The sequence below is a fragment of the Notamacropus eugenii genome, chromosome 6 (assembly GCF_028372415.1).
Source record: "Notamacropus eugenii isolate mMacEug1 chromosome 6, mMacEug1.pri_v2, whole genome shotgun sequence".
NCBI lineage: Eukaryota > Metazoa > Chordata > Mammalia > Diprotodontia > Macropodidae > Notamacropus > Notamacropus eugenii.
Genome location: NC_092877.1, coordinates 120,793,080 through 120,820,913, shown reverse-complemented (window position 1 = coordinate 120,820,913; position 27,834 = coordinate 120,793,080). Strand labels below are relative to the sequence as shown.

The window sequence follows — 27,834 nt, the reverse complement described above, 5'->3', positions numbered from 1 at the left end:
ACATGACTGGCACTTAACTTTGTTTTGAGTGAGGAAAGGCTGTGCAGGTCACCAGCCTCACTTCTCCTCCAGAGCCATCTGAATCCAGTGACCAGATATTCATCAGGATGACTGGAGATGATCCAGGATGAGGCAATTGGGGGTAAGTGGCTTGTCCAAGGTCACATAGTGTGAAATTTCAGCAGACAAGCTATAAATCAGAGACATCATATTGGAAAATGCAGATCACTATGTTGCTTATGAAAAAACATATCCAACCTTACACTTAGTCATACTCTAACTGGGAGAAACTACTTCCAGCAAATCATCATGACTTCTACAGCATTTGTCTCAGCAAGTTTACATGCAAAAAAAACAAGTAATGTCATTGTCATAGACTTTCCTTCAATTTCCAGATGCAGAACAAACAGGTTAAAATGAAAGCAATAGGAATTGTGTTGATGAACAGAAATTAAAATGATCAAGAAAAATTCATTGTTCAAGAATGAGAAAGAGAGCTAAGTTAAAGTGTTGTATTTGTGAGTATTCATTCCACCTATATAGTCTAACTTTCTCTTCACTACTGAAAGAAAGCAGAATTGAGATTTTGTGCAGGGAATTGGAAGAATAATTCCATACAATATCTAAGAGAAGAGTGACATAGTTTGACCCAGTTGGGAGAAAAGGAAAATATTCAATAGAGACAGAAGGGACTCTTTTTTTTACAACAAAGATTTTCTTTTGGTCTCTGGGTGGGGTCAGGGGTGGAGGGGTGGGGAATTGACTTGGACACTTTGAAATGTATGCAGGAAAGGGAACACGTAATGAGGGGAAGGTGAGGGAAAGAAAAAGCTGGCCAATCGGAGACTACTTTAAAACAGACTAAAGCTCTTATTTTTTATTGTACTTATATTAAACTTTACTGATTAGCTGACCCCCTTGAAACAAAATGCAGTTAGAGCCTAAGAAATAAGGTGAGTCAATTAAAAAAAAAACAAAAACAGCATCCTTTTCCATTTCTAAGTTGACCTCCAATAAAGAAGCACTTTCCACCATTGTTATATATCTTCAAGAAGTTTTACTTTGATAACTAAATTTTAAAAATTCTTGTGTCAGAATTAGTAGTTGATACCAGCACTTCACCTTCCTAAGCCACAGATTTGTTTGTTTTTTTTCTGACATAGTGACGGGCTTCACCAAGTGATTCATACCTATAGTCTGGTCTTTCTCCCTGTTGACTAATGAGGCATGGTTTTTCAGAAAGCTTGTCCAGGATTAGGAGTACAATGCTGTAGTGAACCCACACTCTTCACTCAGGCAGGAAATACAGCTAATCTTAGCAGTTGTAAAATTGTTTGATTTCTTTGCCATTTTAGATAGATTATTTTCCTCCTCTCATCTCTCTTTATGAAGTTACCGTACTCTATCCTCTTAGGTTATGTTAACTTTAGTGCAGGAACTTGAGTCTGGAAAAAGGAAGTTCGTCCCCATCCTACATTTTCACAGATTGGATGACAAGAATTCTGATATTTCAATTATGTTTTCCCATTTCCTTCTGTTTTTAATAGTTCCCTACAACGAATTAATATTCATCCTCCTAGCCGTCACCTACTTCATTGATTGACTTTTGTAATTTATTCCTTACAAATGAACAGCAAGTCTTCCACAGAACACTGTTCACAAAAAATACTTTGGTTTCTAATATGTAATTCCAGGGTCCTACCTGCCTTTCTATGTCAAGCACATAGTAGGAACGTTGCATATACTGAAACCTGGACAATATCTATATTGTTTTCCTAATATCTGCAGGTGTTGAGTGTTGTGTTTGGAATATTACATTTAATTTATTAAATACTCATTCAAAAATATTCACTGAGCACCTACTCTGTGGAAAGCACTGTTCTAGATACTGTCCTTGCCAACAAGGAATTTATAATCTAGGACTAGATGCCTCTCAATATAATACAAAGTTGAATGGGAGAAGGAGAAGAGTATAAAGGAAGAAGACAATGATTATTGCTCTGGGCTGGGCCTGACTCAGACCAGGGCCCTGGTAGTTCAGGTGCAATATGGGAACAAAATGACACAATACTAGGTCATTCCATACTTGAAAAGAGAAGGATTTTCCACAAAGAGAGGCGTTGAGGATAGACACCTGGAGTTGATTCAGTTGAGGGAAGCTCCACTGGTTGAGTGGTCCATGGTGATTCATTAGCCAATCGTCAGAGGCCCAGACTGGAGCTCCTAAAGGTTGTTTTTGTACTCAGGCAATGAGGAAGTGATATCTACAGTCTGAGCCAGTTAAGTCTGATGAATGGTCTCCATACCTTTTAAAGAAAAACTAGCCTAACTTACATGGAAGGAAGGGTGAGGATACTGCTCCTATGAGAAATGTTCAAGGAAAGCTAAATCTTACTCATAAAGAGTTTACAATCTAGTGAGGAAAACAGATATATACATGAATAACTATGTACAAGACAATATACGTGATAAGGCACATAACTGGCAAAAACACTGGATTTGGCTTCAGAGTACCTGGGTTTAAGTCCCAGACAGTAAACTTACTCTAGTATAATTTGAGTCAGAAGACTTGGGTCAAATGTTACTTCTTAGTCTTAATAACTGTGCAACCTTAGTCAAGTCACTTAACTTCCCTAATGTCTTCATCTGTAAAATAAGGGAAATGGATTAAATTACTTTTTAGGTCCCCTTTATCTCTAAATCTTTGATTTTATTATCCTGTGAACCTCTCTGAGCCTCCCTTTGAAGTAGATAGGATGCTGAGCCAAGAGTCAGAAAGACTCATCTTCCTGAGTTCAAAGTTCACCTCAGACACTTAACTAGCTATGTGACCCTGGGTAAATCACATAACACTATTTGCCTCAATTTCCTTATCTTATAATGAGAAGGAAATGGCAAACCACTCAAGTATCTTTGCCAAGAAATTCCCAAATGGGGTCACAAAGAGTCAAACACAAATAATAGACAAAACAACAACAAAAACAATGGCGTTTGTTTAGATCATCTCTGAAGCCCCTTCCCGTTCTACATTCTATGAGCCTATAGTCATACTTCAGGAATTCGGAATAGAGAGATGTCACTTAAAGCAGGGGGTGACAAGAGATTAAGGGACCAGGGAAGGGGCACAGCTCTGAATCTCTTTTACTAACCATTTATCATTCTTGGAGATATTGTCAAAAGACAACTGCAAACATTTAGATGGCCAATATTAAGCAAAAAGAAATTATGTGGGAGAGAATTGGAGAGATTTGGAATAACAACAAACATTTAACCTAAAGAAAGAAATCTCCAGTGGTGGAATTTCTCTGTAGTTATACACCCACAGAGAAATATATTTATGGATAGGTAGATATACATACATATATATTCATTTATACATATATAAATGTACTTATATATACACGTGTATATATACTATATTTTAAACATAAATGATTTCACAGTATTATTGTTTAGAAACCAAAAGAAAATCCCCATGATTTAAGGGTGCTGCAACCAGGTTTCCTAAGAACGTCTGCAATCTGTCCATGACTATCTTTCTAACTTTATTTTCTTCTATTTCCTATCATGTATTTTCACTCCATGTAGACTAGACTACTCATTGTACTTTAAGTATTTCTCATTCATTCTAGTTTTGGGGCTTGCCTGAGCTGTGCTCTCCATCTGCAATAGCCTCTTTTCTTTCTTATTCCCTAATTTAGTCCTACCTACACTTCAAGGTTGTTCAGTTCCTACCTTTTCAGAGAGTCCTTTCTTGACTGCTACATAGCACAGTATTGTCTCCTTCCTCTGAGTTCCTATGGCATCAATCAACTGTGCAACTAATTTGCTGCACATTCATTACCTTGTGTTGTTATTTAGCTTTTCACATGGTTAAGGCTTATCTTCCCATAACCATGCTTCTACTGTCAAGAAAAATGTGTGGTGATTAATTATTGAACCCTTAAGACATTTTTCTATTGCAAATCCAGATGGGAAGAGATTCTCACAAAAACACTCACTAGGGAAGGGAGAACCTGAAAATGAGTCATCTGAGAACATAGGGAATTGGTCAGGTCTCGCAGTTTGCTAAAGTGTATAAAAGTTCATTGGTCATAGTGTGTAAGCCAATCTGTATTAATAAGTCCAGATTTCTAGTACTACAGGTCAAAGCCCCTGGACAGGAAAAAATGAGAAAATAATAGCATTACAGAATTCTAGACTTATAAGAAACCTCAGAAGCCATCTGGTCTAACCCATATATGGAAGAAAAACTTCTACAACATACCCAACAAGTGCAAAATTAGCCTCTGGCTGAAGATGTTCAATGAGGGAGAACTTTCTAACTCCCAAGCCAGTCTCTCCTTCTACTTTTGTACAGTTCTATTTTTTTTTTTTTTTGGAAAGTTTTCCCTTATATTAAGTCAAAATTTATTTGTTTGAACTTCTACCCACTGCCCCTAGTTCTGCTCTAATTCTTCTTCCCGGTTATAGCCCTTCAAGTATTTGTAGACAACTGTCTTCTGAGAAAGGCAGAAATTAAGGCAGCAGATACCTCAATGGCCAAGGCCAGATAGCCTCCAAATGGAACAAAGTCCAGAAATACATCTAAAAAGCAACAGATAACAGCCACATTGTTTGATGACTGACTTTGATAGACTTAGCTCTTCTCAGCAATGCAATGATCTAAGAAAATTCCAGAAGACTCATGACAGAAAATGCCATCCAGAGAAAGAAATATGGAATATGAATGCACTATTTGCTCTCTCTTTTTTGTTTTATTTTTTCTTTCTCATGGTTCCTCCCAATCATTCTAATTCTTCTATATAACATAACTAATGTGAAAATATGTTTAATAAGAATGCATATGTAGAGCCTATATAGGATTGCATACCATCTTGGGGAGGGGGAAGAGGAGGGAGAAAATTTAAAACTTATGGAATTGAGTGCTGAAAACTAAAAATATAAATAAATTTATTTATTTTAAAAAATAAAAAGCAACAGATAAAAATGGTCAATTATAAGAACAGGTTGGTAAAAACAAACAAGCCATTAGGATAGAAAATAATGAGTACACATCCAATTGTAGTTTCCAAGATTGGATCAACTAAGAGGATGGAGGCATGCATAGACACACCTGGAGCCCATGAGAGGATAGTGAAGAAAAAGCTGGTCTCACCTGAGAGCTGAAGAAACGGACAAAATAGCAAACAGGCTCCCAGTCATTGAGATCAAAGGTAAAGGAGACAATTGTAAGATCCTTATAGGATGTTCAAAACTCCAGCTGAACAATTTTGGTGGGTTCAAAGAGAGAAGGGAGGATAGATTAGAAGACAGATTAGAAGACCTTCCTAAAGACAGGACTTAGCATAATGCCTGCCACAGAGTAGGCACTTAATACATGTCCATTGATTAATTAATTAAAGACTGAACATCAGATACCTAGATCTAGAAGAACATTCTGAAAGAGGCTAAGAATTCCTCTAGGTCATGCAGTGGATAGAGCACCAGGTGGTTGTTGTTTGTCCTTCATTCTCAAACAGGATCATACATCAGGAAGGTGATGCCATGACTTGCAAGTGAATTGGATTTAAGTGAGGAAGGGCTGTACAAGGTCGCTAGTCTCACTTTCTCCTTCAGAGCCATCTGGGTCCAGTGGCAAGATATAGATCAGGATGACTGGAGATGGCCCCAGATGCAGTAAGAGATCTTGGCTTTTTCAGGCTAAGATCTTTCCGATGCAATACCCATTCAGTGATTAAGGCTAAGAAAGAAATGAGGCAGAGAAATGAGAGAGAAAAAAATGAGGCCTCTTTCCCTAGTCAAAAAAAAAAAAAAAAGACCAATATGAGAAAGAAAGACCCTCAGAGTTTCTGACCAAAACAGAAACAATTACTATTTCTTTTCACTCTGAGTCATCAGGGTCCACCACTAAGCAGGACCTGGACTGGGATCTATCATTGGCCAATCAGTGAGAGCCAGAGTGAAATGGAGTTAAGGCATAGTCTTTAAAAAAAATAATCTATCCCATAACCCCTAAGATATCTTAATAGGTTTCAGCCATCAAAATTTACATTCCTTGGGCAAAGCACTGGCAGGTAAGACACTCTATGTGGACAGAGGAAGGGAAAAGAAGGGGAAGGAAAGGGAAGAGAAGAAAGGAAGGAAGGAAGGAAGGAAGGAAAGAAGGAAGGAAGAAAGGAAGTTGTATTGCCCAACCAGAACTGGCCAATTGGTTCCCCAGTGGGGCATCTCAGACTACTCACAGGTTGTTGTTTGTTCTTTGTTCTCAAAGAAGACCATGACATCAGGAAGGTAATGCCATGACTTGCAAGTGAATTGGATTTAAGTGAGAGAGAGCTGTTCAAAGTGATCAGCCTCACTTTCTCCTCCAGAGCCATCTGGATGACTGAAGATGGCTCCCAGAGCACCAGGAATGGAGTCAGGAAAACCCAAGTTCAAATCTGACCTCAGATATGTACTTGACTGTGTGACCCTGGACAAGTCACTTAAACTCTCTTTGTCATAGTTTTTTCATCTGTAAAATGGGGAGAATAATAGCACCTGCCTTACAGCGTAGTATAAGGACCAAATGAGAAAGTGCTTAGCATAATGCCTATCACATAGTAGGTGTTTCATATATATATATATATAGTTACTGTTATTATTACTTTAGCTATAAAAATATGTGATCCTGTATCCAATCCAAGTATCATTGGGATGGTAAACCCCTAGACCAAGATCTGGATGAAGGAGTTCAGTCAAGCGGGAAGGTAAAACTAAGAAAAATGTATACCCCATTGGTCTGAGTCTTTCCTACTTGGAATGTTCAAATATGGAAGCAAGGATTAAGTCCTTGATAGGGAGAGAGACCTCAGGCCCTTATCTCCCCACTAAGTCCATGAGTGCATGACCTTTCTATTGCTTCTGTGGCTGGTATGTCTATTCGTCCCTCTTTTTAGGTGAAGATCGATGTGACCTTGTGAGCCTGAAAGGCCAGAATGAGGTAAGTCTGGGAGTTGGATTTCATGCTAGAAATTACCAGAAGTTAGATGGCAAAGAGTGAAGTCTAGAACAATGTGCTTGACTCTGAGCAGCCATCAGTGTCAGAGATGCAGACTTATTGGCTGTGCTTCGTTTGGACAGGAATTTGGCAGAGGGCTAATGCTACGTACAAAGAGTATTAAGTGTGAACTGTCTCCTCAGAGACTAAAGTGGCATAGGGGAGATTGTTCCCCTTAGGTCTTGAGGAAATGTATTTATACTGCTATGTCTATGAAGCAAATATCATTTTGTATTATTTTTTTAAAGTAACAAATTATGTGGAAGACCAGAGATAACTGATAAGACTGTGACTTTATGGCCTCTTCCTTTAGTTTATCTTAACTCTTGTACGCTACCTTCCTAATACTTGTTAGTTTTTTCTAATTCTTTTAAGAGCCTAAAGAAGAGTTCTGTGATTCCTGAAGATTTTTTTTTCATCGGTCCACAGAGAAGTAGATGAGTAAAACTCAAGGGTGGTGGCAATGAGAATATGATGGGAGAAGCCAGAAAGCTGAGTTGCAGGAGTTCCAATGGAGGAAAAGCAGAAGCCAATAATTCCTCATAAAGATGATAAAATCCTGTAAGGCAGGAACCATGTCTTAAATTGCTGTAGTCTCAACTTCCAGTGTCCAGAATAAGAGGCAAAGGTGTTCAATAAACATTTACTTTGTGGAAAAATGCATAATTTTTAATTCCTATAACTGAAGGGAAAGAATTAAGCAACATTATTATCCACGCATGCATGATTAGCATTGTCTGATATTTTTTGTTTTGTTAAAATTTGTTTTGGCATTGAATCGAGTGCCATGACAATAATCAACAGCTCCTAAATCAGAAGCAGTTGTTCTTGTAACCTACAGAGGAACTGGAGTCTTTCCTTTGTGTCGACACCAATTGTTTCATTTATTCATAACTGTCCAGAACAAGGAAATTCTTACTTGTTTACGAAAGCCCTCATGTCTACTGAATCCATTCACTAAGCCTTGCCATTGGTTAAAGTTGATACCTTTAGACTTGTTAAACAAGTTATGTTTTAATTGACTAAGATTTCCTCCTTTATCCCCAGCCAGCACACAGATCACAATTAATACAAGAGATGACATTCATTTGAAGAGAAATCTCAGAGCAGTGGGTAGACTGAAGAAAGAATCTTCTTTTCATTCAGAAAAAAAAGAATGTATAGGTAAGTTGAGTTCTATCTTTCAAACTTGGGGTGCTTTGCTTTCAAATATGCTATGTATAAAGTAAGGATATGCTTAAGAATTTTTGACTTGTCTGCCAAATGCAAATATATATATATACAATTTTGTTAATGTTATGCTAAAATCATCCACATTGGTTATTTGATATTTTGTAGAGCTGAGTAACTGCTAGAGAATTTTCTCTTAAATTTTGTCAATATTCAGTCAATGAATCTGACCACATATTTTGTCATTTTGGAGAGAAAATTCTAAATAAAGAGGTATTTTTCAAATGCCTGTTTCACATGTATACCTAGTTTCTCCAAAAATCCAAATTCTTGCGTATCCAAATCAATGAGTTCAAAAAAGAAAATGTTATGTGTTTAAAATCAGATATGGAGTTCAGCAGCTAGCATTCTATCATCATTAGATTTTTACAAGATAACCATTGTTGAACTTTACTCCTGATATCTATACAAGAAAGACTTCTCTTTAACTCAAAGGGGGACATTTATAATGAAATCATTTCTCTTGTTATTGGAAAAATCCATGAAGAAAGAGATAGAATATAGGTAGCTCCTTCTATAGTCTACATGTAGCACATTTTCTTGTACGCAGAAGATGCTTAATATTTTTTTAAATTGAATTGAATTCATAAGGAAATATTGTCCAAATGTACAAAACAATTTTTGCTTTAAAAAAACAGCTTGAATTCAGAACAGGAATTTGTTACCTTTTCATGAAACCTCATCAAAATGCATAAAGAATTGTATGAAAAGTATTGAAACATATAAAACATCAATTTGATATTCCATAGAGAATGTTTGGGTATGTAAAATCAGGTATACATGTCATTATTTGTTTTTATTTTGGACCAAGTCAATTTCCAATAGGATGTTACGTTTAGCAACTGCTCTGTTGGTACATTTGTAAGTGTATTGAATCAGTTTCTCTGCAAAAGAATCTTGCTGAGCAGAATCATTTTACATTGCTACCTTTATTTGGATTAATTTCAGTGACTGAATGCTTCATTAGCAGCAAATGAAAAAATGTATATGCAAGTATTGATTATATTCAGAGAAGGGACCAAGTCATTGATAGTTTCCAGAGATGGTGTTTATCTTATCACCCCAGATTATACCTAAACATTTCCCCAACCCTTCACCTTTTCTATTTCTTGTATTTAAATCTTGTTGATCTAAATTCTATTTAAATCTATATTTAATTAAATCTAATCTAATTAAATCTATATTTAATTTAAATATATATTAAATTCTAAAAGGCCCCAGTTACTGCTATTTACACAATGCCCAGGGACATCTGTGGGCTTTCTACTCTTATTTGAGCAGCTTGGTTAGGGAGAGGGAACAGAATACTCTCCTGTTTTGCTGTGGTTCCGAATTTAGTTTGAGGAAAGTTTCAAAGTAATTAAGCAAAGGGTATTTTATGTCAGACATAGACAAGTCTTGACAAGGCTGAGCATAGTAAATTGTCTTTCCATGTTCTTCCTCTCTATATTCATGCATGGCATTTGTGAATAAAGTCAACTATGAATGAGCTCCAAACAATATGACACCCTGTTATCCAATGTCACAAACAAGAGGAAACCAAAGTGTATGTAAATAGGTGTCACAACTTTAAAAAATCCACTCTAAGTTTCTACTTCTTCATTCAAAGCCTGAGTTTCTGAATTTGTCACTTTTAAAAGCTGTACACTGAAATCAACAGACAGGTGTTTCATTTGCCCATAAAAATTAAGCAGATAGGAATGGATATATCTTTGGATCAATACAAAGACTCTAGAACCATGAGATCTCATGTACTAGTGGTGCTCACTAAAAAACCTTGGGATTCATATTCCCACACAACTTTTTCTACCTGTCTTTTACTCTCCTCAACAAAAATATATCTCTACTTTCGTTGAGTTCTTTGTAACTGGAAGTGGATTGGGAAGGGGTATTTGGAAGAGAAAGATCAACTGCCCAAAATAGCCATGTGACAGTCTCATTAACCAAAACTACCTTTTTTTTAGGTAAGAGGCCCATTACTACCACATGCTAGTACTTGTACTATTTAGGAGAGGAGGGCTAATATCTGGAATAAAAAATTACAAAAGGACAAAAATCTTCCGTCTATACAAATAGGCAATTCATTGGTAATTTCAAGTTTCAGAAAGTTCTCTGGGATGTTGAAAAACTAAGTAACTGGTCCATAGTCACGTAGCTAGTTGGATAGACTTGAACCCACAGCTTGATACATGATTGCTTTTGGAGTGGGAGGTGCAACTTGTTACCTAGCTGAAAAAACTAAGCACTCATCATGAAACACTGTGCAGACTTTACAATCTCAGTGTGAGATTTCACGTGGAGTGGGGTAGAGGGGTTTTCTTCTTTTAGCTGCTCATTTATTGCTACCTGAAATTGCCTGAGGTCACCCTTAAATCTCCTGCAACATATTAGCTTTCCGCTATTAACACAGAAAAAAATGTATGATGACAAAAAGCTCATGTGAATTCATTCATGATTTTAAATGAAGTTGTGTTTGGTTTTTTTTTTGGTATTATTGAAAGGCTACTTGAGCCAATGAATATAAAACAACTGGCCCCATAAGAAAGCCTGGGATCAAGTCCCACTTCTGATGCATGCTGGCTGTATGATCCTGAACAAGTTATTTAATTTCTCAGTGCTCTAGACAACTCTTTGAAATTCAAGGAAGGTGCCAACCTACGTTGGATGAGGGAGTTTTCTCACTATCCATGCTCTCTATTTAAATGAAACCACAGTTCCCATCCCTACACTCTTGCATCTTATTAATCACAGTAGAATCTACATGTACTTTAAAAAGAACATTTTGCATACTTATGAGATACATTATTCAATCTAGAGAGATGGCTCTATTACCAATGACACTGAACAATGCCATGTTTTTTGTGGGAACCAAATAAAAATCAAGAGGCAGCATGGCACAGTGGTTGGATGGCCAGTCATGGAGTCACTATAACCTGGATTCAGGCCCTGCCTTTGACAAGTCACTTGATGTCTCCATGTTCTAGCTCTATGGACTATATAAATTGCAGAACAGGTACAAATCTTCATTAGTAGAGATTTTCTCACTCTATAAATAGAAGATGGGAAAAAAGGGTAGAAGAGAAAGGGAAAGGAATAAACGTTGATATATTGCTTGCTATAGGCCAACCACTTTTAAAATATTATCTCATTTATCCTCACAAACCCCCTAGAAGGTAAATACTATTCGTATGCTCATTTGACAATTGAGGAAACTGAGGTAAGCAAAGATCAAATGACTTTCCCAGAGTCACACAGCAATAAGTGTTTGAGGTCAGATTTGAAGTCAGGTCTTCCTGACTCTGGGGTGCTAGGAAGCCTTCAGCATCAATAACATCATAGAGTTATTCAATAAAATAATAAAATCACATTGTCTAGTGTACATATGGATTCACAGAACTCTTCATTCAGTGCATAGACTAGGACCCACTGCCACAGTCCTTTTTGAAATGTCATGGCCAGTTCATTCTCTCAATACCTTGGAGGTAACTCTCTCCCAGCTCCTGACCTTACTTCTGTTCATTCTGCTCCTTCACTCTACCCAAAAAAAAAATAAGCAAAAGCCAGAATAAATTCATAGAATTTTCCAACCAAAAAATAACTAAGAGATAATCTAGCCTAACTACCAGAAGAAAAAACCAAGGAACCCAACTAGATAGAGAAGTGATGAATTCAAAATATTGAACTAGATTTACATTTCTTGATATGGACAATGGGGGAAATGTTTTGCTTAACTATACATTTTTATTATAGGTGTTTTTCTTTTTTTTTCATGTAGGCATAGGAGAGAGAGGAAAAATGTGTTAGTTGAAAAAAAGGTTTTAAACTAAAATGAGAAAAGAATGAAAGTGTGACTATTTGGTTAATGTGAAAGCAGAATAGAAGGGAGTTGGAAAGGATGAAATACCACTATATAATAACATCTGAAAATTGATTTGGTTTTTGAATTAGAAAAACTGGAAGTATTAAATCTCTCACCTGTTCTATTAAAAAGCTGTATCTTCTGAGCTTTAAAAAGTGTATTATAAAGATGTTTTTACCTTTAATCCACCAGTATGGTGTAATGGCAATGGTACCAGACTATAAATGAGAAGACCTAGATTCTAATCCAGATTCTATCTCTGGGAGTCCTTGGACAAGTAATCAGTCCACTCTAAGACTCAGTTTTCTTGTTGACCAAATGGAGGTTATAATACTTTCCCTTCTTGACACACAGAGTTGTTGTGAGCTTCAGACTGGATACTACATGGGGTAGCACCTTGAAAACTGTGAAATGCCACATAAGTTTAAGGGATTCTTATTATTATCATTATCATGATTTATCTTTAATAACAATACCAAGCATTTAGAGTGCTTTAAGATTTGCAAAACACTTGCATGTTAACTCATTTGATCCTCATGACACCCTATGAAGTAGAGACCATTACTGTCTCCATTTAACAGATGAGAAAACTGATGCATAAAGAGATAAAGAGATTTACTTAGAGTCACAGAGTTACTAAGCGACTGAGGCAGCATTCAAACGTCTTCCTAATTCCAAATCCAGTGTACTATTCACTGTTGACGTAGGCGCCCTAAAACACAGCTACTGTTTTTTTTTCAAGATTTATAATGAAATCAATTTTTTGGATATGGAGCAAAAGTGAAGGGAAACTTAGATTCAAAAAAAAAAAATGCCTCATCTTCCAATCTCCTTAAAGTCAGATTTCCAAGGTCACTCTTCTAGATTTTCAGGATGCTTTTTATCCCACAAATGAAAATGTAAGAAAAAATTACGTTGGTCCTACAATTTAATTTAAGCACCCATATATTTCAGAATAACTGAAAAGTGAATTTCATTTGTAACCTCATGTTTAAATCTGAATTTCAGCAAAGTTAAAAAAATAAGAAAAAAAACTTATGCATTATCTCAGCTCTGCCTGTGATGGTTGACTGCCTAAAGTGACTATAAACAAACATAAGCATAAAGCATTACAAGTTGTGCAATGGGACAAATGGTATAGATGCTTGCCTTGAGTCTCAGAAATAACAATATTGATGAGTAATGGGAATTATGATCTCAAGCTTCAATTTGATTAGTTAATAATAAGTTTACACTATATGATTAAAGGCCTTTCTTTGTTGCCAGACTTGGTCTTTACAATTGAGATTCTTGTAAGGATGAAGTTCCACCCCCTCAGGTGTGCGGGAGAGAGAGAGAAAGAAAGAGGGAGAGAGAGACAGACAGACAGACAGAGAGACAGAGAAAGAGACAGACAGAGAGACAGAGACAAAAACATTCAACTAATTTTGAAAGCAACTTCATTTTCAAACATGTTGGCAAGTCCTGACTATGACCTAAGTAGAGGGGGGACACCCTGGTATACTGGAAAGAACATGTTCTGGGTATCCCAATATCTGCATTCTAGGCCCATTCTGTGTTAACTAGCTGTATGGCTTTGGAACCCCAGTTATCATGATAGGGTTGGATAAAATGACTTATTAAGGTTGTTTTCTGCTCTAGGGTAAATGAATTAAGAAAAACATTTATTTAGTACTTGTTAGGTGTCAAATACTGTGGTGGGGGTTGAGAATACAAATAGAAAAATGAAAATAGTCCCTGATCTCAAGGAACCTATATTCTAATTAGGAAAGACAACATACATAGGAAAATTCAGTTGCTGAGTGAATGGAAAGGTCTGAAAATCTTAAGAAGGCAGCGGTAGGTTGGGTGGCAAGGTCCAGGAGTCCTTAGGTTATATCAGTAAATCAGATGGCAGTTCTGGATGCATGGAAGTCGTAGGAGAAGAGCATATGGCAAGGCATGAAAGATCTATAGCCAAGTTTGGTGGTACTCCATTTCCCAGGAAGGAATAGGATGGTGACATCCATATTATTCAAATCCAGTAATCAGTTGAACAGCCTAGATCATTAAGTGTAAACCTAGTGTAGAGTAGGGGGCAAGAGAAAAAAGTAAAGGGTTAAGTTCCCAGTTCTGGAAGTTCTTTGCTGTGCCCAGCTGTCCCAAATACTTCTTCAGTTCTGTATTTTACAGGTCCAGTCTTTTATCCCTGGGTGTTTGTAATTGGATTGGTATTCATATGTACCCCAATTAATTCTCAGATACTCTATCACCTCCTCTCTTGGGAGCTCTTTCCTATTAACCAGCTGTTACTAATCACAGGATATAGATAAATTAGCAAAAAAAAAAAAAGACAACTTATTTAAAATAGAAAAATTAAAATAAATAGGAAACATCACGACATTTTCCTCAGATAGCTCCTCCCAAGTTCCAGCTTCCCAGCTCAATTCCTTTCCATTCCTGTTTTATCTTTGCATAAGGGGAGAGAGAGAGTTATTTTTTCAGGAAGATTTACTACCTCCTAAAAGTCCTTGTGTTTCCCAAGAAAGTAGGAGGGCAAGAGGCTCAGTGGTATGGAGTTAGGAGCATAGAAAGGGCTATAGGCAGTACTCACCTTTTCATCTTTAGTGTAGGGGTTTCACAGACTGAGTGTTGTGGAAACTGCTACTGTTTCTTCATGAATTCTTGGGTGCTGGTAATTCTCACTTTTTGGAACAAAAGAAAACCAATCCTCCAACCTCATCACCCCAGCACTTCTGCCACTTCTGCCTCGATACTACTTTTGCCAAAAACTGGGCATAGCAACAAATATTTTCTTCTTGTTATAATCTAGATTCCAGCTTCCCCCATGACTTTTTTCAGAATCTCCCATGTCCAGTCATCCTGATAAATATCAGGCCACTGCACCCAGATGGCTCAGGAGAAGAAAGTGAGGTTGGTGACCTTGCACAGGCCTCCCTCACTCAAATCAAAGTCAAGTGCAAGTCATGTTGATGTCAAGGTCGTCTTAGAGAATGAAGAACACACACACACACACACACACACACACACACACACACACCCCAAGAGATTTCCCTCTTTCCTCCAAAATTTCCAACTAAAATCTAATCTTCTACCAGAAGCCTTCCTCAATGTCTCTTAATTTAGTGCCATTCCCTCTCTTAATTATTTCCTATTTATCCTGCACATTGGTTGTTTGCATATATGTATTTGCTTGTTGTTGTCCCCCATTAGATTGGGATCTTTTTGAAGGTACAACCTGCCTTTTGCCTCTTTTAGTATCCCCAATGCTTAATGCCGTGCTTGGCCCACAATGAATGCTTATTGACTGACTGATAAACCTAATGGGGTTTGTACTTTGGGATATTCTCCAATGAACTGAAACTTCTGATCCCCAAACATTAGGAATATAGTCTACCCTAAAGAAAATATGAAGGCCTTACCTAAGTCAGGCAGGAGATCCTTATATACAATTTAGGGTTAATTAGCCGCTTCACAAACTCCTATTTTGTAAAGCTTTACAGAGGAGATGATGGTACTTGAAGGTTATGCCAGAGGAGGCTAAGTTCTGGTAGATTCTACCATGCTGGAAAAGATCCAAGTACTCTCCTAAAAGCAAGTTATACATTAAAAGGTAAAGTAAAATCTGTGTCGACAAAAAAGAGATAATGAATTCCTGATCACTGGAAGCTAGATGCTCAATTTCCAGGGATGTAGTGCAGAGGATGCATGCTCACTGACCTATAAAATTCTGTGACTGTATAAAATGAGAAAGCTAAGTTAAATTATTTCCCAAATTCCCTCAAGTCCTAAAATTCTTTGATTCCATAGGAAGATGGCAAATCTTTTTTTCTCACATGAATACCAAAAACATCCAGAGAAGGCCTAAATGCATGGGAAGCCCATGCATCACAACCCTGAGTATACTCATCAGAGCTGACTCTGTACCACCTCTCATGACTTTACTATGAGGGATGATCCTTCAGGGTAGGACTGGCCTGAAATAGACGTAGAACAAAATAGTAGCAACAAGCTAATGTATCCATCTCTGCAAGAGAACAAGAGCACAGCCTCTCCATGTGAAAATGGCAGAAGGGAGTAAGGCAGGGAGGATAGAATGTCAGTTTTAAGCCTTTGAAGCCTTTTATGGAGATAAGTCATTAGACTTGCTTTTTTTGGCCCTAGAAAATAGGAACACCAGAGTCACAGTAAAATGGCAAATTTGGGCTCGATGGTAGAGGTAATTTGGTAACAAGAGAAGTCCAAAAGTAGAATGGACTAGCCCAGGACTTAGGGTGTTCCCCTTCACTCAAGGTCTTCAGGCAAAAGCTAGGGTGCCCATTTGGGTATGCTAGAGAAGTTTGATTAGGTGTGGACTAGAAGAGTTCGTCCCTGTTGTTCCATCCAGCTTTATTTTATGACTACAAGATTCTGTGTAATCATACAATGATTGATTCAACAAGTCACACAAGCAGGTCCCAAAATGATGAACCCTATGCTGGAACTAACTTGAAATATCATTACTCCATGAACATGCTTTGCCTTTTTTTTTTTTTTTTTTTGCTTCTGAGCAGTGTCATTTTAGCTTGTGTTGTTTCCTCCACCTGAAATGTCCATCCCCTCTGTCTAGCCAAGGATTGTACAAATGCCATTTCCTCACTCACCCCAGCCAGAAAGCATCCTTCACTCATCAGAAGTCCTCACTGTGCTTGTTCGGTTTACACATCACTTAGTGCTTGCTTTGTGGACTTCCATACAGATCTCTTCTGCTTTCTTCCTTAGGGAAGAGACAGTGACATTATTTTTTATAAATTGCATAGACAAATAGTAAGATGCCATGAAAATAGAAAGTATTCAATAAATATCTGTTGAATAAATGCAAAAAACAAAATTTGAAGCTGGTGTGGAGTGCCTTTGACTGCAAAAGTACACCAATAAAAGAAAAACCACAGGGATAGTTCAACCTCATTAAGTTAGGATTATTCAGGAGAGAAGTAGAAGAAATGACAATCTGACAGTTAAAAAACTCTGAATTCTGAATAATAGATCAATACAGTTTTGTTTCTTTCAAGACAAGTGCAGAATATAATATTTTAAATGGGTACTAATAAGTAATAGAGAATGAATGGACATGAAATTATAAATCACAATCAATGTAAAGTTAATCATACCACACTGGAAACCTACAAATTCTTAACATGGCTGTTATTCTGATAACAAAACGTAGAGGGGAGGTTTTGAGTGGATTGCAAGTTCAAATTGGGTCACCAATGTCATGTGGAAATCAAAAAAGATCATGTGACCTTGGGCTGCATTTCACTCTACCCTGTCCAGAACACTCTTGGACTATAGCAATTGGTTCCAGGCACCAGAGGTTAAGAATATTAGTAAGCTGAAGGGTATGTAGGATGATGAGGGGCTTTGAATCTATTGTATATGAGGACTGTTTAAAGAAACTAAGACTCTTTACCGTGGAGGAGAGTAGTTTGGGGAGGGAGGATGAAGATAATAGCTATCTTGAAAGACTATTATGGGGATGAGGAATTACACTGGTTTTGCCCCAGTGGGCAAAATCAAGAGCAAAGAAATAAACTACAGAGACAAATTTTGGATTGATGCTAGTGGAAAAGTGGTGCCCAGCTCTTCCTGGCCCCATTTGAGGTTTTCTTGGCAAAGATACTAGAGTGATTTGCCATTTCCTTCTCCAGCTCATTTTACAGATGAAGAAACTGAGGCAAACAGAGTTAAATGACTTGCCATGGGTCATACATTTGAACTCAGGGCTTCCTGACTCCACTGCCAATGCTCTATCCATTCTCTGTCACCTACGTGCCCCTCCTAACCATTAGAATTGCCCCAAAGTGGAAGGGGCTGCCTTTGGAGTTTCACTGAAGGTAGTCAGGCAGTCTAAATGGCCACTTGTCAGATGTTTTAGAGGGGATTCCTTTTGGGTATGGATTGAGAGAAATAAGAATAACGATAGAACATTTTATTTTCCCTTTAAATAAAGTTTTAATACATTTTCTATCAGACACAATCTGAAGACCTTTGCTTAGATTTCTGCTAACAGAGGCTGTTTCATGAGGCCTAAGGGAACAAAGAAATTTCCTAACTCAGGGAATGAAAGTTATTATTTTGAAATTGGATAGTAATTACCGGGAAGCATCCTGAAGCTTGCATATTAATGGATATGGAGAAAGAAGTTCAATTGAAACCAGACACTGCAAAAGTGAAAACCTTTGAGGCCATGTCAGCACCTAGGGACCAAACATTTTTTCCATGTATCATAATAACAAGTAATATGGACATGCTACTAGCCTGCCATCATCATCACCAGCATGATCTATTAAGATCATCAAGGTTCCCCTTTCTCTTATTCTTTGGGGTTTACAAAGTACTTTCCTCAAAAACAGCTACCAGGTAAATATACAAGTGTCACTACTTCCTTGAGTTGTATGTCTCCATGGGTTCTTGCTACCTTCCCCACCCCTTAGGTTCAGACTGGCTAAGTCACTTATCTGTAGGTCCAGGGCTAGTATCACAATTGAGATTTCAGCCTGCGTCTCCCTACTCCATTTCCAATGCACTCTACTGCCTCTCTAAATAATACTAAGCTGTTTTTCTCCTAGTAGTGATGGAGTCATATTAATAAATTCCTACTCTTTGGCTGGTCCACCTCGCGATGAAATGACACAACCCATAAAGTGTCTGAAGCGCAGGGTACAATCTCACCTTAGAGTAAATCAAAGCTAATACTGGCCACCAAATGAATTAAACCCAGGATGTAGTAATTATTAAGATAAACATGTTTTTTAAAGTACATGTTGGTTTTAAACATCACTTAATATCTTTCAAAGCTTTTTGTAGAGTCACATATATGGACTTATATATGTGTCTATATATGCTTTGCCCATACTGGATATGGGTCACAGTCCGTGGTAACAGTCCTGGGACAAGATCCCTATGCCATGGTAATTACAATACAGCAGAGCTTATGGCAGCAGTGCAGAGGGAACTCTCCTCACAGTTCCAGGGCAGAAAAGAGTGCTTGTGATCACTCACACACCAGAGCATAGGACAGGAGAGGAGTAAACATGTCTCCTAAATTCATACCACCTTGGAAAAACTGAAAACTTATAGGTCCCTAGAAGTATTTCTGAAAACAGCTGCATAAAACCCCTGAAGCTTGGAATAGTATGCCCTCCACACTAGAAGCAGAGCCCTACCTCAACAGAGCTAAAGAATTAAGTAGTAGGCTGAGAAAATGAGCAAACAATAGGAAAAAAAACTCAGACTGTAGAATCTGACTTTTCTGGCAAAGATCAAAACATACCCTCAGAAGACAACAAAGACTCCTACATCCAAAGCCTCCAAGAAAAATATGAATTGGTCTCAGGTCATGGAAGAGCTCAAAAACAATTTTGAAAATCAGTAAGAGAAACAGAGGAAAAATAAGGAGAGGAAGAGAAATACCTGATGTAAGCAAATCATGAAAAATGAGTCAACAGGTTGGCAAAGGAGACACCCCCCCTCCCAAAAAAAAGATGAAGAAAATAATACCTTAAAAAATCAACTAACCCAAAATGCAAAAGTGGTCCAAAAAGTCAATGAGGAGAAGAATGCCTTAAAAAGCAGAATTGGCCAAATGGAAAAGGAGCTCCAAAAGGTCACGGAAGAAAATAATTCCTTCAAAATTATAATGGAGCAAATGTAAGCTAATGACTTTATGAGAAATCAAGAAATTGTTATATAAAACCAAAAGAATGAAAAAATAGGAGACAATGTGAAATATCTCATTGGAAAAACAACTGACCTGGAAAAGGAGACATAATTTAAAATTTATTGGACTACCTGAAGGCCATGATAAAAAAAAAAAAAAAGAGTCTAGTCATCATCTTTCAAGAAATTGTTAGGGAAAACTGTCAAGATACTCTAGAGCCAGAGGGTAAAATAGAAAATAAAAGAATCCACCAACCACATCCTGAAAGAGGTCCCAAAATGAAAACTGCCAGGAATATTATAGCCAAATTCCAGAGTTCCCAGGTCAAGGAGAAAACATTGCAAGTATCCAGAAAGAAACAATTCAAGTACTGTAGAACTGCAATCAGGATAACACAAGATTTAGCAGCTTCTACATTAAGGGATCCTAGGGCTTGGAATGTGATATTCTGCAGGTCAAAGGAGAGTTACCTGGGGTTAAATGATTTGCTCATGGTCACAAAACTAGTATGTGTGAAAGGTCTGCCAGGTTTACCTGATTCTGAGGTTTGCTTTTCATTTCCTATATCACACTGTCTCATGAATGCAAGGGTTATTCTCTCTCTCTCTTTCTCTTCATTTTTTTATTATTTTTTTTTTAACAGATAAGGAAATTGAAGCTGAAAGAATCACACTAGTAAGAAAGCCTGAATTCAAATCCATATCTCCTGACTTTAAGTCTAGTACTCTTTGTTCTACAGTAGAGCAAAAATCTACATCCTGTACAAAGGAGGTAATCACCCTTTGAATAATTGGCAGTGAGTTGTATTTTTCAAAGCTATACTTCAGCAGTTACAATTAAGACATTCAGTGCTAAGATTAAGAGAAATGAAAACTTGGATTAAGTTGGAGACAAAAATTTTTGAGTCAGCATATTTTGTACCTGGGATGATCCTCCTACGGGAATCTCTTTAGAAACAACTTTGCTTCCAATTTCTTTTTAACTCAAAGCTCCATGAAGCTCATGACTCAATAAACAGAGGGCAGGGTTGCTAAATTATCTTAATCTCACAATTACACAAGCATATGTGACTGATCTAAAACATCAACATTCTCTTGACAACAATGTAATTTACACATGAATTACCAGGCTTTGTTGATTATAGCATAAATCAAGACAAAATAAATGGATGAGTATGCAGTACTTTCTAACTATTAAGAGAAAATAGGCCTGCAAACTGACCATCAGTTGAATGGACTTGATCTTTTGCAAGAAAATACCTAATCTTTACAGCATGGTAGACATCCATTGATCTCAGTCAAAATGAATTGCCTATGTACTTGCACTTTAACTCTTTCATCCTTTTACAGTTGTGAGATATATTCAAACATTTTAGTATTTTTTTCCAACTTATTAAGTACCATACTCTCTAGGAGAATGACTCCCCTTGGAACCATACATTATCAGTTGGGGAAACTTCATGCTTCATAAATATATCATTACACAAATTCAGCATTTATAAATTAAATAATGCTTATTATGCTGCCTTATACAGAAGTGGTACTCAATAAAATTGTATTAATTTTATTTTTGTGTAGCTGGCCTAATAAGAATGTTGTGTTGGGGAAGTGCTTACTTAGGATTCACCTTCTATTTCTCTTCCCTGCTACTGTGAGACAACCTATTGGAAAGGTGAAGAACAAATGCCATCTTCTAGGAGTTGGGCAGAAGCACAAAAGAAGTGACGGAGGATACTACTTTTTAAAAACTGAAGGACTGATGTCATCTACTGGAAAACTATGAGCAAAGCAGTACTTTGCAAGATGGTAGAGGAACTGAGAATGAAGAGAGACTGGCCACATATTAGGAGTTTTCCTTAGTCTGCAACTATAAATTACTAAGTTCCTAGAGGCCTTAGAAGAAGGTTGTTTATGGTGGGGTATCATTATTTTCCATGAGCTCTTTTGTTGAGCTCTGTATTTTGGGGGGGGGGGGGTCAGGGGCGGTGTTCTTTTGGTTTTTTTGGGGTTTGGGTTTGGGTTTTTTTTTTTAAATCCAGAAATAAACCTGCTCAAATTTTGAGCCTTATAAGCCAGGATCTTGCAAAGGGAGTTGGTGACAGTGCAGTAGGTAGTGTCAGACAGGAAATTCCTGGGTAGTTGGGTGGGGTGATTAGCCAGAGAAGGGATTAAGTCATTATGTGTATGCTTGCTCTTGGTGTTTGGTGAAAATCTTGATGGTTGTATTTGTGTATATATATGGATATGGATATGCATCTATATACATAAATGTATATTTACATATACACAAATATGTACTTATTTATTTGCCCTATACATACATACATACAAGGTATGGTGTGATTATGAAATAATAAGACTAGAGGTGGTAAAAAGTTTATAGATCATAGGATCATAGATTTAGAGGTAGAAGAGACTTTACAGCCCATTGAATCTCTCCTCCTCCTTTTACAGATAAAGAAATACAGGCTGAAAGAGTTTAAATGGCTAATCATTATCCGAGGCAGGATTTCAACTCAGGTTTTCCTGATTCCACTCCCAGACCCTTATCCTCTATACTACCTGGATGCCTCAAAAACAATGGAATTACTTCCTTAATTTTGTTTTCATATCCCATACTGGATACATAGAGTCTTGCCTCGGTGGTCACAGTGAGATCCCTATAATCTCCTGACCAGTTGTTCAATCCCCTTACTGTCTGTGGGCAGAGAGCTCTAGAAACAGCCACAGCCACTATTGCTGCCACTACCACTGCTAATTCAGTCACTCCTAAGGCCTATTCCTGGTTTGCTGGGGCTGGGGCTGTGTTGAGGCCAGGACTGGACTGCTTTCCTCTGTCACCCAGACCCGAGAGTCCATTCCCACTGACCTTCTAAGTTGCTTTGGTGTGTGTGGGTTGAGAAGTCTGGAAACCACCAGAGCTGCCAATGATTCAGTCCTTTGAGGCCCGCTCTGGGTTTGCTGGGGTTTGATCTGCACTGGCCCAGCCTGCACTGTACCTCAGTCCTCTCTCAATCTGGTACAACAGACCTTTCCTATCAGCCTTCTAAGTTGTCTTGAGCTGGAAAGTTGTTTCACTCTGTCTTTTTGTGGGTTCTGCTGCTCTATAATTTGTTTAGTCATTTTTACAGGTCTTTGGAGGGGTTTGGGGGAGAGTTCTGGAAAATTCCTGCTTTTATTCTGCCATCTTGTATCCGTCTTAACCCCAGGAAACTCTCAAAGCCTACAAATTGCAGGATAGTTGCTGAGTTGTATTGGTGGAGAGTTTCTTCAGCACAAGATCCCTATGCCATGGAAATTACAGGTTTGGACAAAAAACAAACAAGTAAATTAAATTTTATGTCATTCACATAATTTAGAAATCCCTGAATAAATCTTAAAGCACCATTAATATATGTTATCCTTTTCTTAATATTTTATTTTTCCTAATTATATGTAAAAACAATTTTAGACATTAATTTTTTTTTAATTTTGAGCTCCAAATTCACTCCCTTACTCAGTTACCTTCCCCCTCACTGAGAGAGCTAACAATTTGAAATGGACCATACAAAATATATTTCCACACTAGTCAAGTTGTGAAAAAAAACACAGACCAAAAAAACCTCCAGAAAAATAAAGTTAATGAAAAAGTTTGCTTTGATCTGCATTCAGATTATGTCAATTCTTTCCCTGGAGGTGGATAGCATTTTTTGTAATTATCTTGACTCATTACATTGCTGAGAATAGCTATGTCATTCACAGCTGATCATCATACAATATTGCTGTTCCTATATACATTCTTCTGCTTCTGCAGACTTCACTTTGCATCAGTTCATATGTCTTCCCAGGTTTTGCTGAAACTGTCCTGCTAATCATTTCTTATAGCACAATAGTATTCTATGACATTCATATACCATAACATGTTCAGCCATCCCCCAACTGATGGGCATCTTCCCAATTTCTAATTCTTTGCCACCACAAAAAAGAGCCACTATAAACTTTTTTTGTACACGTAATTCTTTATCTTTTCTCCTCATTGTTATCCCTTTAGGATTCAAACCTAGTAGTGGTATTGCTGGGTCAAAGGATATGCACAATTTTATAGTCCTTTGGGCATAGTTCCAAATGGTTCTCTGTATAGTTATACCAGGTCACAACTCCACCAACAGCATATTAGTGTCCCAATTTTCCCACATCCTCTCCAATATTTGTCATTTTCCTTTTCTGTCATATTAGGCAAACTGATAACTGTGAGATGATATCTCAGAGTTGTTTTAACTTGCATTCTTCTGATAAATAATGTTTTAGAGCATTTTTTTCATATAACTAAGACAAAATTAAAGAATCCCTGCCCTCGAGTCTATGTACTATCAGAGGAAATAATATATTCCAATATACTTTTATGAGTATATTAAAATACACATGATATAAATACAACATAAATAAAAGATATTTAGAGGAGGGTAACTCTCTAGACTATAAAATGTACAACAAATACTAATTTTTATTGGTGGAGGGTACTATATTTATTTATTTACTATTATATTTCACCATATTAATGAAATTATAAGCCCAGGAAAAAATTGAAGCAAACTTGTGATATCAGAAAAACCAGCAGCTTGGGAAGTTAGGAAAGACTTTACATAGAAGATAGAATTTAAGTTGAGCTTTGAAGGAAATAAGGGATTCTAAGAGATGGAGATGAGGAAAGACCACACTCCATGGATTAGGAGCAGCTTATAAAAGACAAGGAGACTACATATCATTTAAGAGGAACAGCAAGAAGGCCAATTTGTCTGCTAAACTAAAGAATATGTGGAGAAAATTAATGTATAATGCCTGTAAGTGCCAAACAGAGAAGTTTGCATTTGACCCAGAAGAACAAGAAAGCACAGGTGTTTATTGATCAGGAAAGTGACCTGATCAGACCTGTGCTATAAAAAAATAACTTTGGCAGCTGTATGGAGGATGCATGTGTGAAAGGAGAAACAAGGGAGAGACACCAACTAGGAAGTAATTTTTATAGTTCAGGTGAGATGTGATGAGGATTAAAACTTGGGTGACAGATGTGTGAGTACAGTAAAGGATGCAAGAGATTTTGTGTAAGCAGAATCAGTAAGATGTCCCATCTACTTAGATATAAAAAGTGAGGAAGGATGAATTTTTAAGGATGGTTTTGAGTATGGTCCTTGGTGACTGAAGGGTTAGTGATACTATCTAAAAGAAAAACGATAAATTCATAAGAGGGATGAGTTTGGGAGAAAAGTAATGAATCCATTTTTACACAGGCTGTGGTTAAGATGCCTATGGGGTATCTGGTGAGAAATATCCAATAAACAGTTGAGGTATGATCCTGGGGGTCAGAAGAGATAGTCAGGTTTAATATATAGATCTTTGAGAGTGAGCTGCATAGGGCCAGGTGCTTTGGGAATTTCTGTAAGAAAGTGAACAGGATAGTGAAGAGGAAATAAAATTTAGACATATAAATTTAGCTACTTTCAAAGTGTCAAATTTTTTGTAGGTGAGGAAGTGGAAGTAAATGTATAAAATGATTTGGTTTTGCTACAGATTTCATTTACCTATAATTTGTTAGTATAAACTTGGCTGCAATTAATTAAAATATCATTATTTTAAATACATCTTTCCTAGATAGAGAGAACATGGGTCCTCTTTTGCAAATGTCAGTCAGAAAAAAATGAGATTTAAGGAATGAATTAAATGAAAAAGCTCATAATCTCTAAAAATATGAACCTTCCAAGCAAAATTGAAATTGACTAATTTTAATCAGTAAAGGAAGTCTAATACAATAAAGGATGATTTATTTCTTCCTAAAAACCAACTACTATCTTCCTGATGGGAGAATTGGGTAACTTATAGTTGTCTGATTCATTTATAATCCAAAAGATACTAGAGATGCAAAAGTTTTCAATAAATCTTATTCTGATTCAAACCCTTCAAAGACAGAAAAGATCCAAAGAGGAAAACAAACATATAAGTGTGTGTACATTTAAAAAGTATACACTAAACAAGATGACTAATGTGGTTCAGTTTAACTGAAGAACTGGGGATAGATATAAGTGGACAGATGAAGGTGAAATGACCTCAACTGGAAAACTATGGATCAAGGACTTAGTAGCTATTTCAAAATTCAAAGGAAACCTGAATATTCCCATTAATCTTCAAGCACTACTACCAAGGACAACTCCAGAATGGATTTGATAAACTACCTTTTTACCTTTCCAAGGCCCCTTCTTTCCTCTTTCATTGTGCATACAAGCACATCTCCTGTAGTGGTGGTACTGGGGAGTGGACAGAATGGAAAATGACAACAATTCAAATTTATGTGCTAACCTTCCAATTCAATTAAGTTCAACAAACACTTATGAAGGGTCTGCTATGTGAATGGCTCTGGGTTGGCACTGGAGATACCATGACTGGTTAAAATACGCAATAATTAAGAGTTTTACAAAATTGGAGTGATTTGCTCTGGGAAGTAATATATTATTCCTCACTTTAGGTGTTCAAGTGAGAAATGGATGATGATTTACTGAGAATGATGCAATGAAGACTTGTGCTAGGGTATGGGTTGGATTAGATGAATGAAGGGGGAAAAATGACTTCTCTGTTCCCGTCTGAGATTCCATGAAAGAATAAAAATAGTGGCTCATTTCATCTCCTACAGGATCAGGCCACACAAATCAGAAGACAATTTTGTCAGGGGAAAAGGGTAGGAAGGTACGGGGTTCAAATGTCTGCTTTTCTGAGTAGTACAAGTAACCTTTTGTCTTTTTTTCTAATTCAAGGCCAGGACGGGTGGCATTAGCCACCAGATCACTGAATCCATTTGTAGTTGGCATTTTTGTGGTGGTTGGAATAGTGATCCTGGGAGTAACCATTGGTCTCCTTGTCCACTTTTTAGCGTTTGGTGAGTACTATCTGGTGTTGTTCCTTAGTCCAGATAACAAAGTAGCCCTTCAGATAAAAAAAAAAAGTTAGCAATTTTCTAATAAACCACATAATGTATGGTAAAATGTGAAGACATAATTTTATTTGTAGCATTTGGCCATGTCTGCATCTCCCCACTGCTGCCATTTTCTCTCTCTTGCTTCTTGCAGATTTTGCAATGTACTAACCCTTGTGGGTTGGCATTCCCATACTGAGGGAAAGGAACTTTTTTATTATGCTGCTCTTCTAAGATTAAAATGTTCCCCCTTTCTTTTCACCTGAGTTCAGTGCTTTTAACTCTTGAATTAATTGGTCTAAGGGTGAATTTAGGCTTTAGACTAAAATAAATGATTATTGTCATTGATATAAGATCTAATAAGATTATATTTTGCTTAATATTTCAGGTTTTTTATGTGTTGGGATTAGATTCTCAAATAGCCATCCTGGAGTTTGAACACTAATTCATTGGATATTAACCAATTAATCAGGAAAAATCTGTTATTGGAGGAAATTGTACTCTTCTTATATTATGATCCCATGGACTGATTACTAATAATGTCTTTTCTGGCCCCAAAACTTATGAGTCTAATTATGAGGAATAATACCAATAATAGTAGTTAGCATTTACATAGCACTTTACTCTTTGCAAAGTTCTTTATGTATTTTATCCCATTGGATCCTCACAACAACCTTGTGAGGTAGGTGCCATCATCCCCATTTTACACATTAGGAAACTGAGGCCGAGTGAAGTTAAATGACTTGCTTAGAGTCCCATGACTTAGAAAGGCGCTGAAGCAGGATTCAAACTCAGGTTTTTACAATATCAAGTCCGACACTATCCTTCGTGTCATCTAGCTACATAATGTTATTTACAACTAATTCAAATGCAACTAAGTATAATTTGATCATTTAGTGATATTAGAAGTGACACCTCCACTCAAATCCTCCTCTGATGCCTCACTATTGCAAAGAAGGGACCTTGACTTCCTGAAAGCAATACAAGTTGTGCACAAGCTCTAGCACTGGCAGGTTCTATCAAGTTTGAAAGTCATCCAATAGGCCCAGTAACACATTTAAATCT

The 27,834-nt window shown here is 37.1% G+C and overlaps 1 protein-coding gene across 1 annotated transcript in view; it reads left to right on the top strand.

The window, feature by feature from the left end:
• Positions 1–7,965: 7,965 nt before the first annotated feature.
• Positions 7,966–27,834, top strand: part of TMPRSS11D (transmembrane serine protease 11D) — a 58,416-nt gene continuing 38,547 nt past the window's right edge. Inside the window, exons 1-2 of the mRNA XM_072620908.1 lie at positions 7,966–8,206; positions 26,612–26,733. Coding sequence (XP_072477009.1) covers positions 8,199–8,206; positions 26,612–26,733 — 130 coding nt within the window. The 5' untranslated portion in view covers positions 7,966–8,198. The remainder of the gene's footprint in view (positions 8,207–26,611; positions 26,734–27,834) is intronic.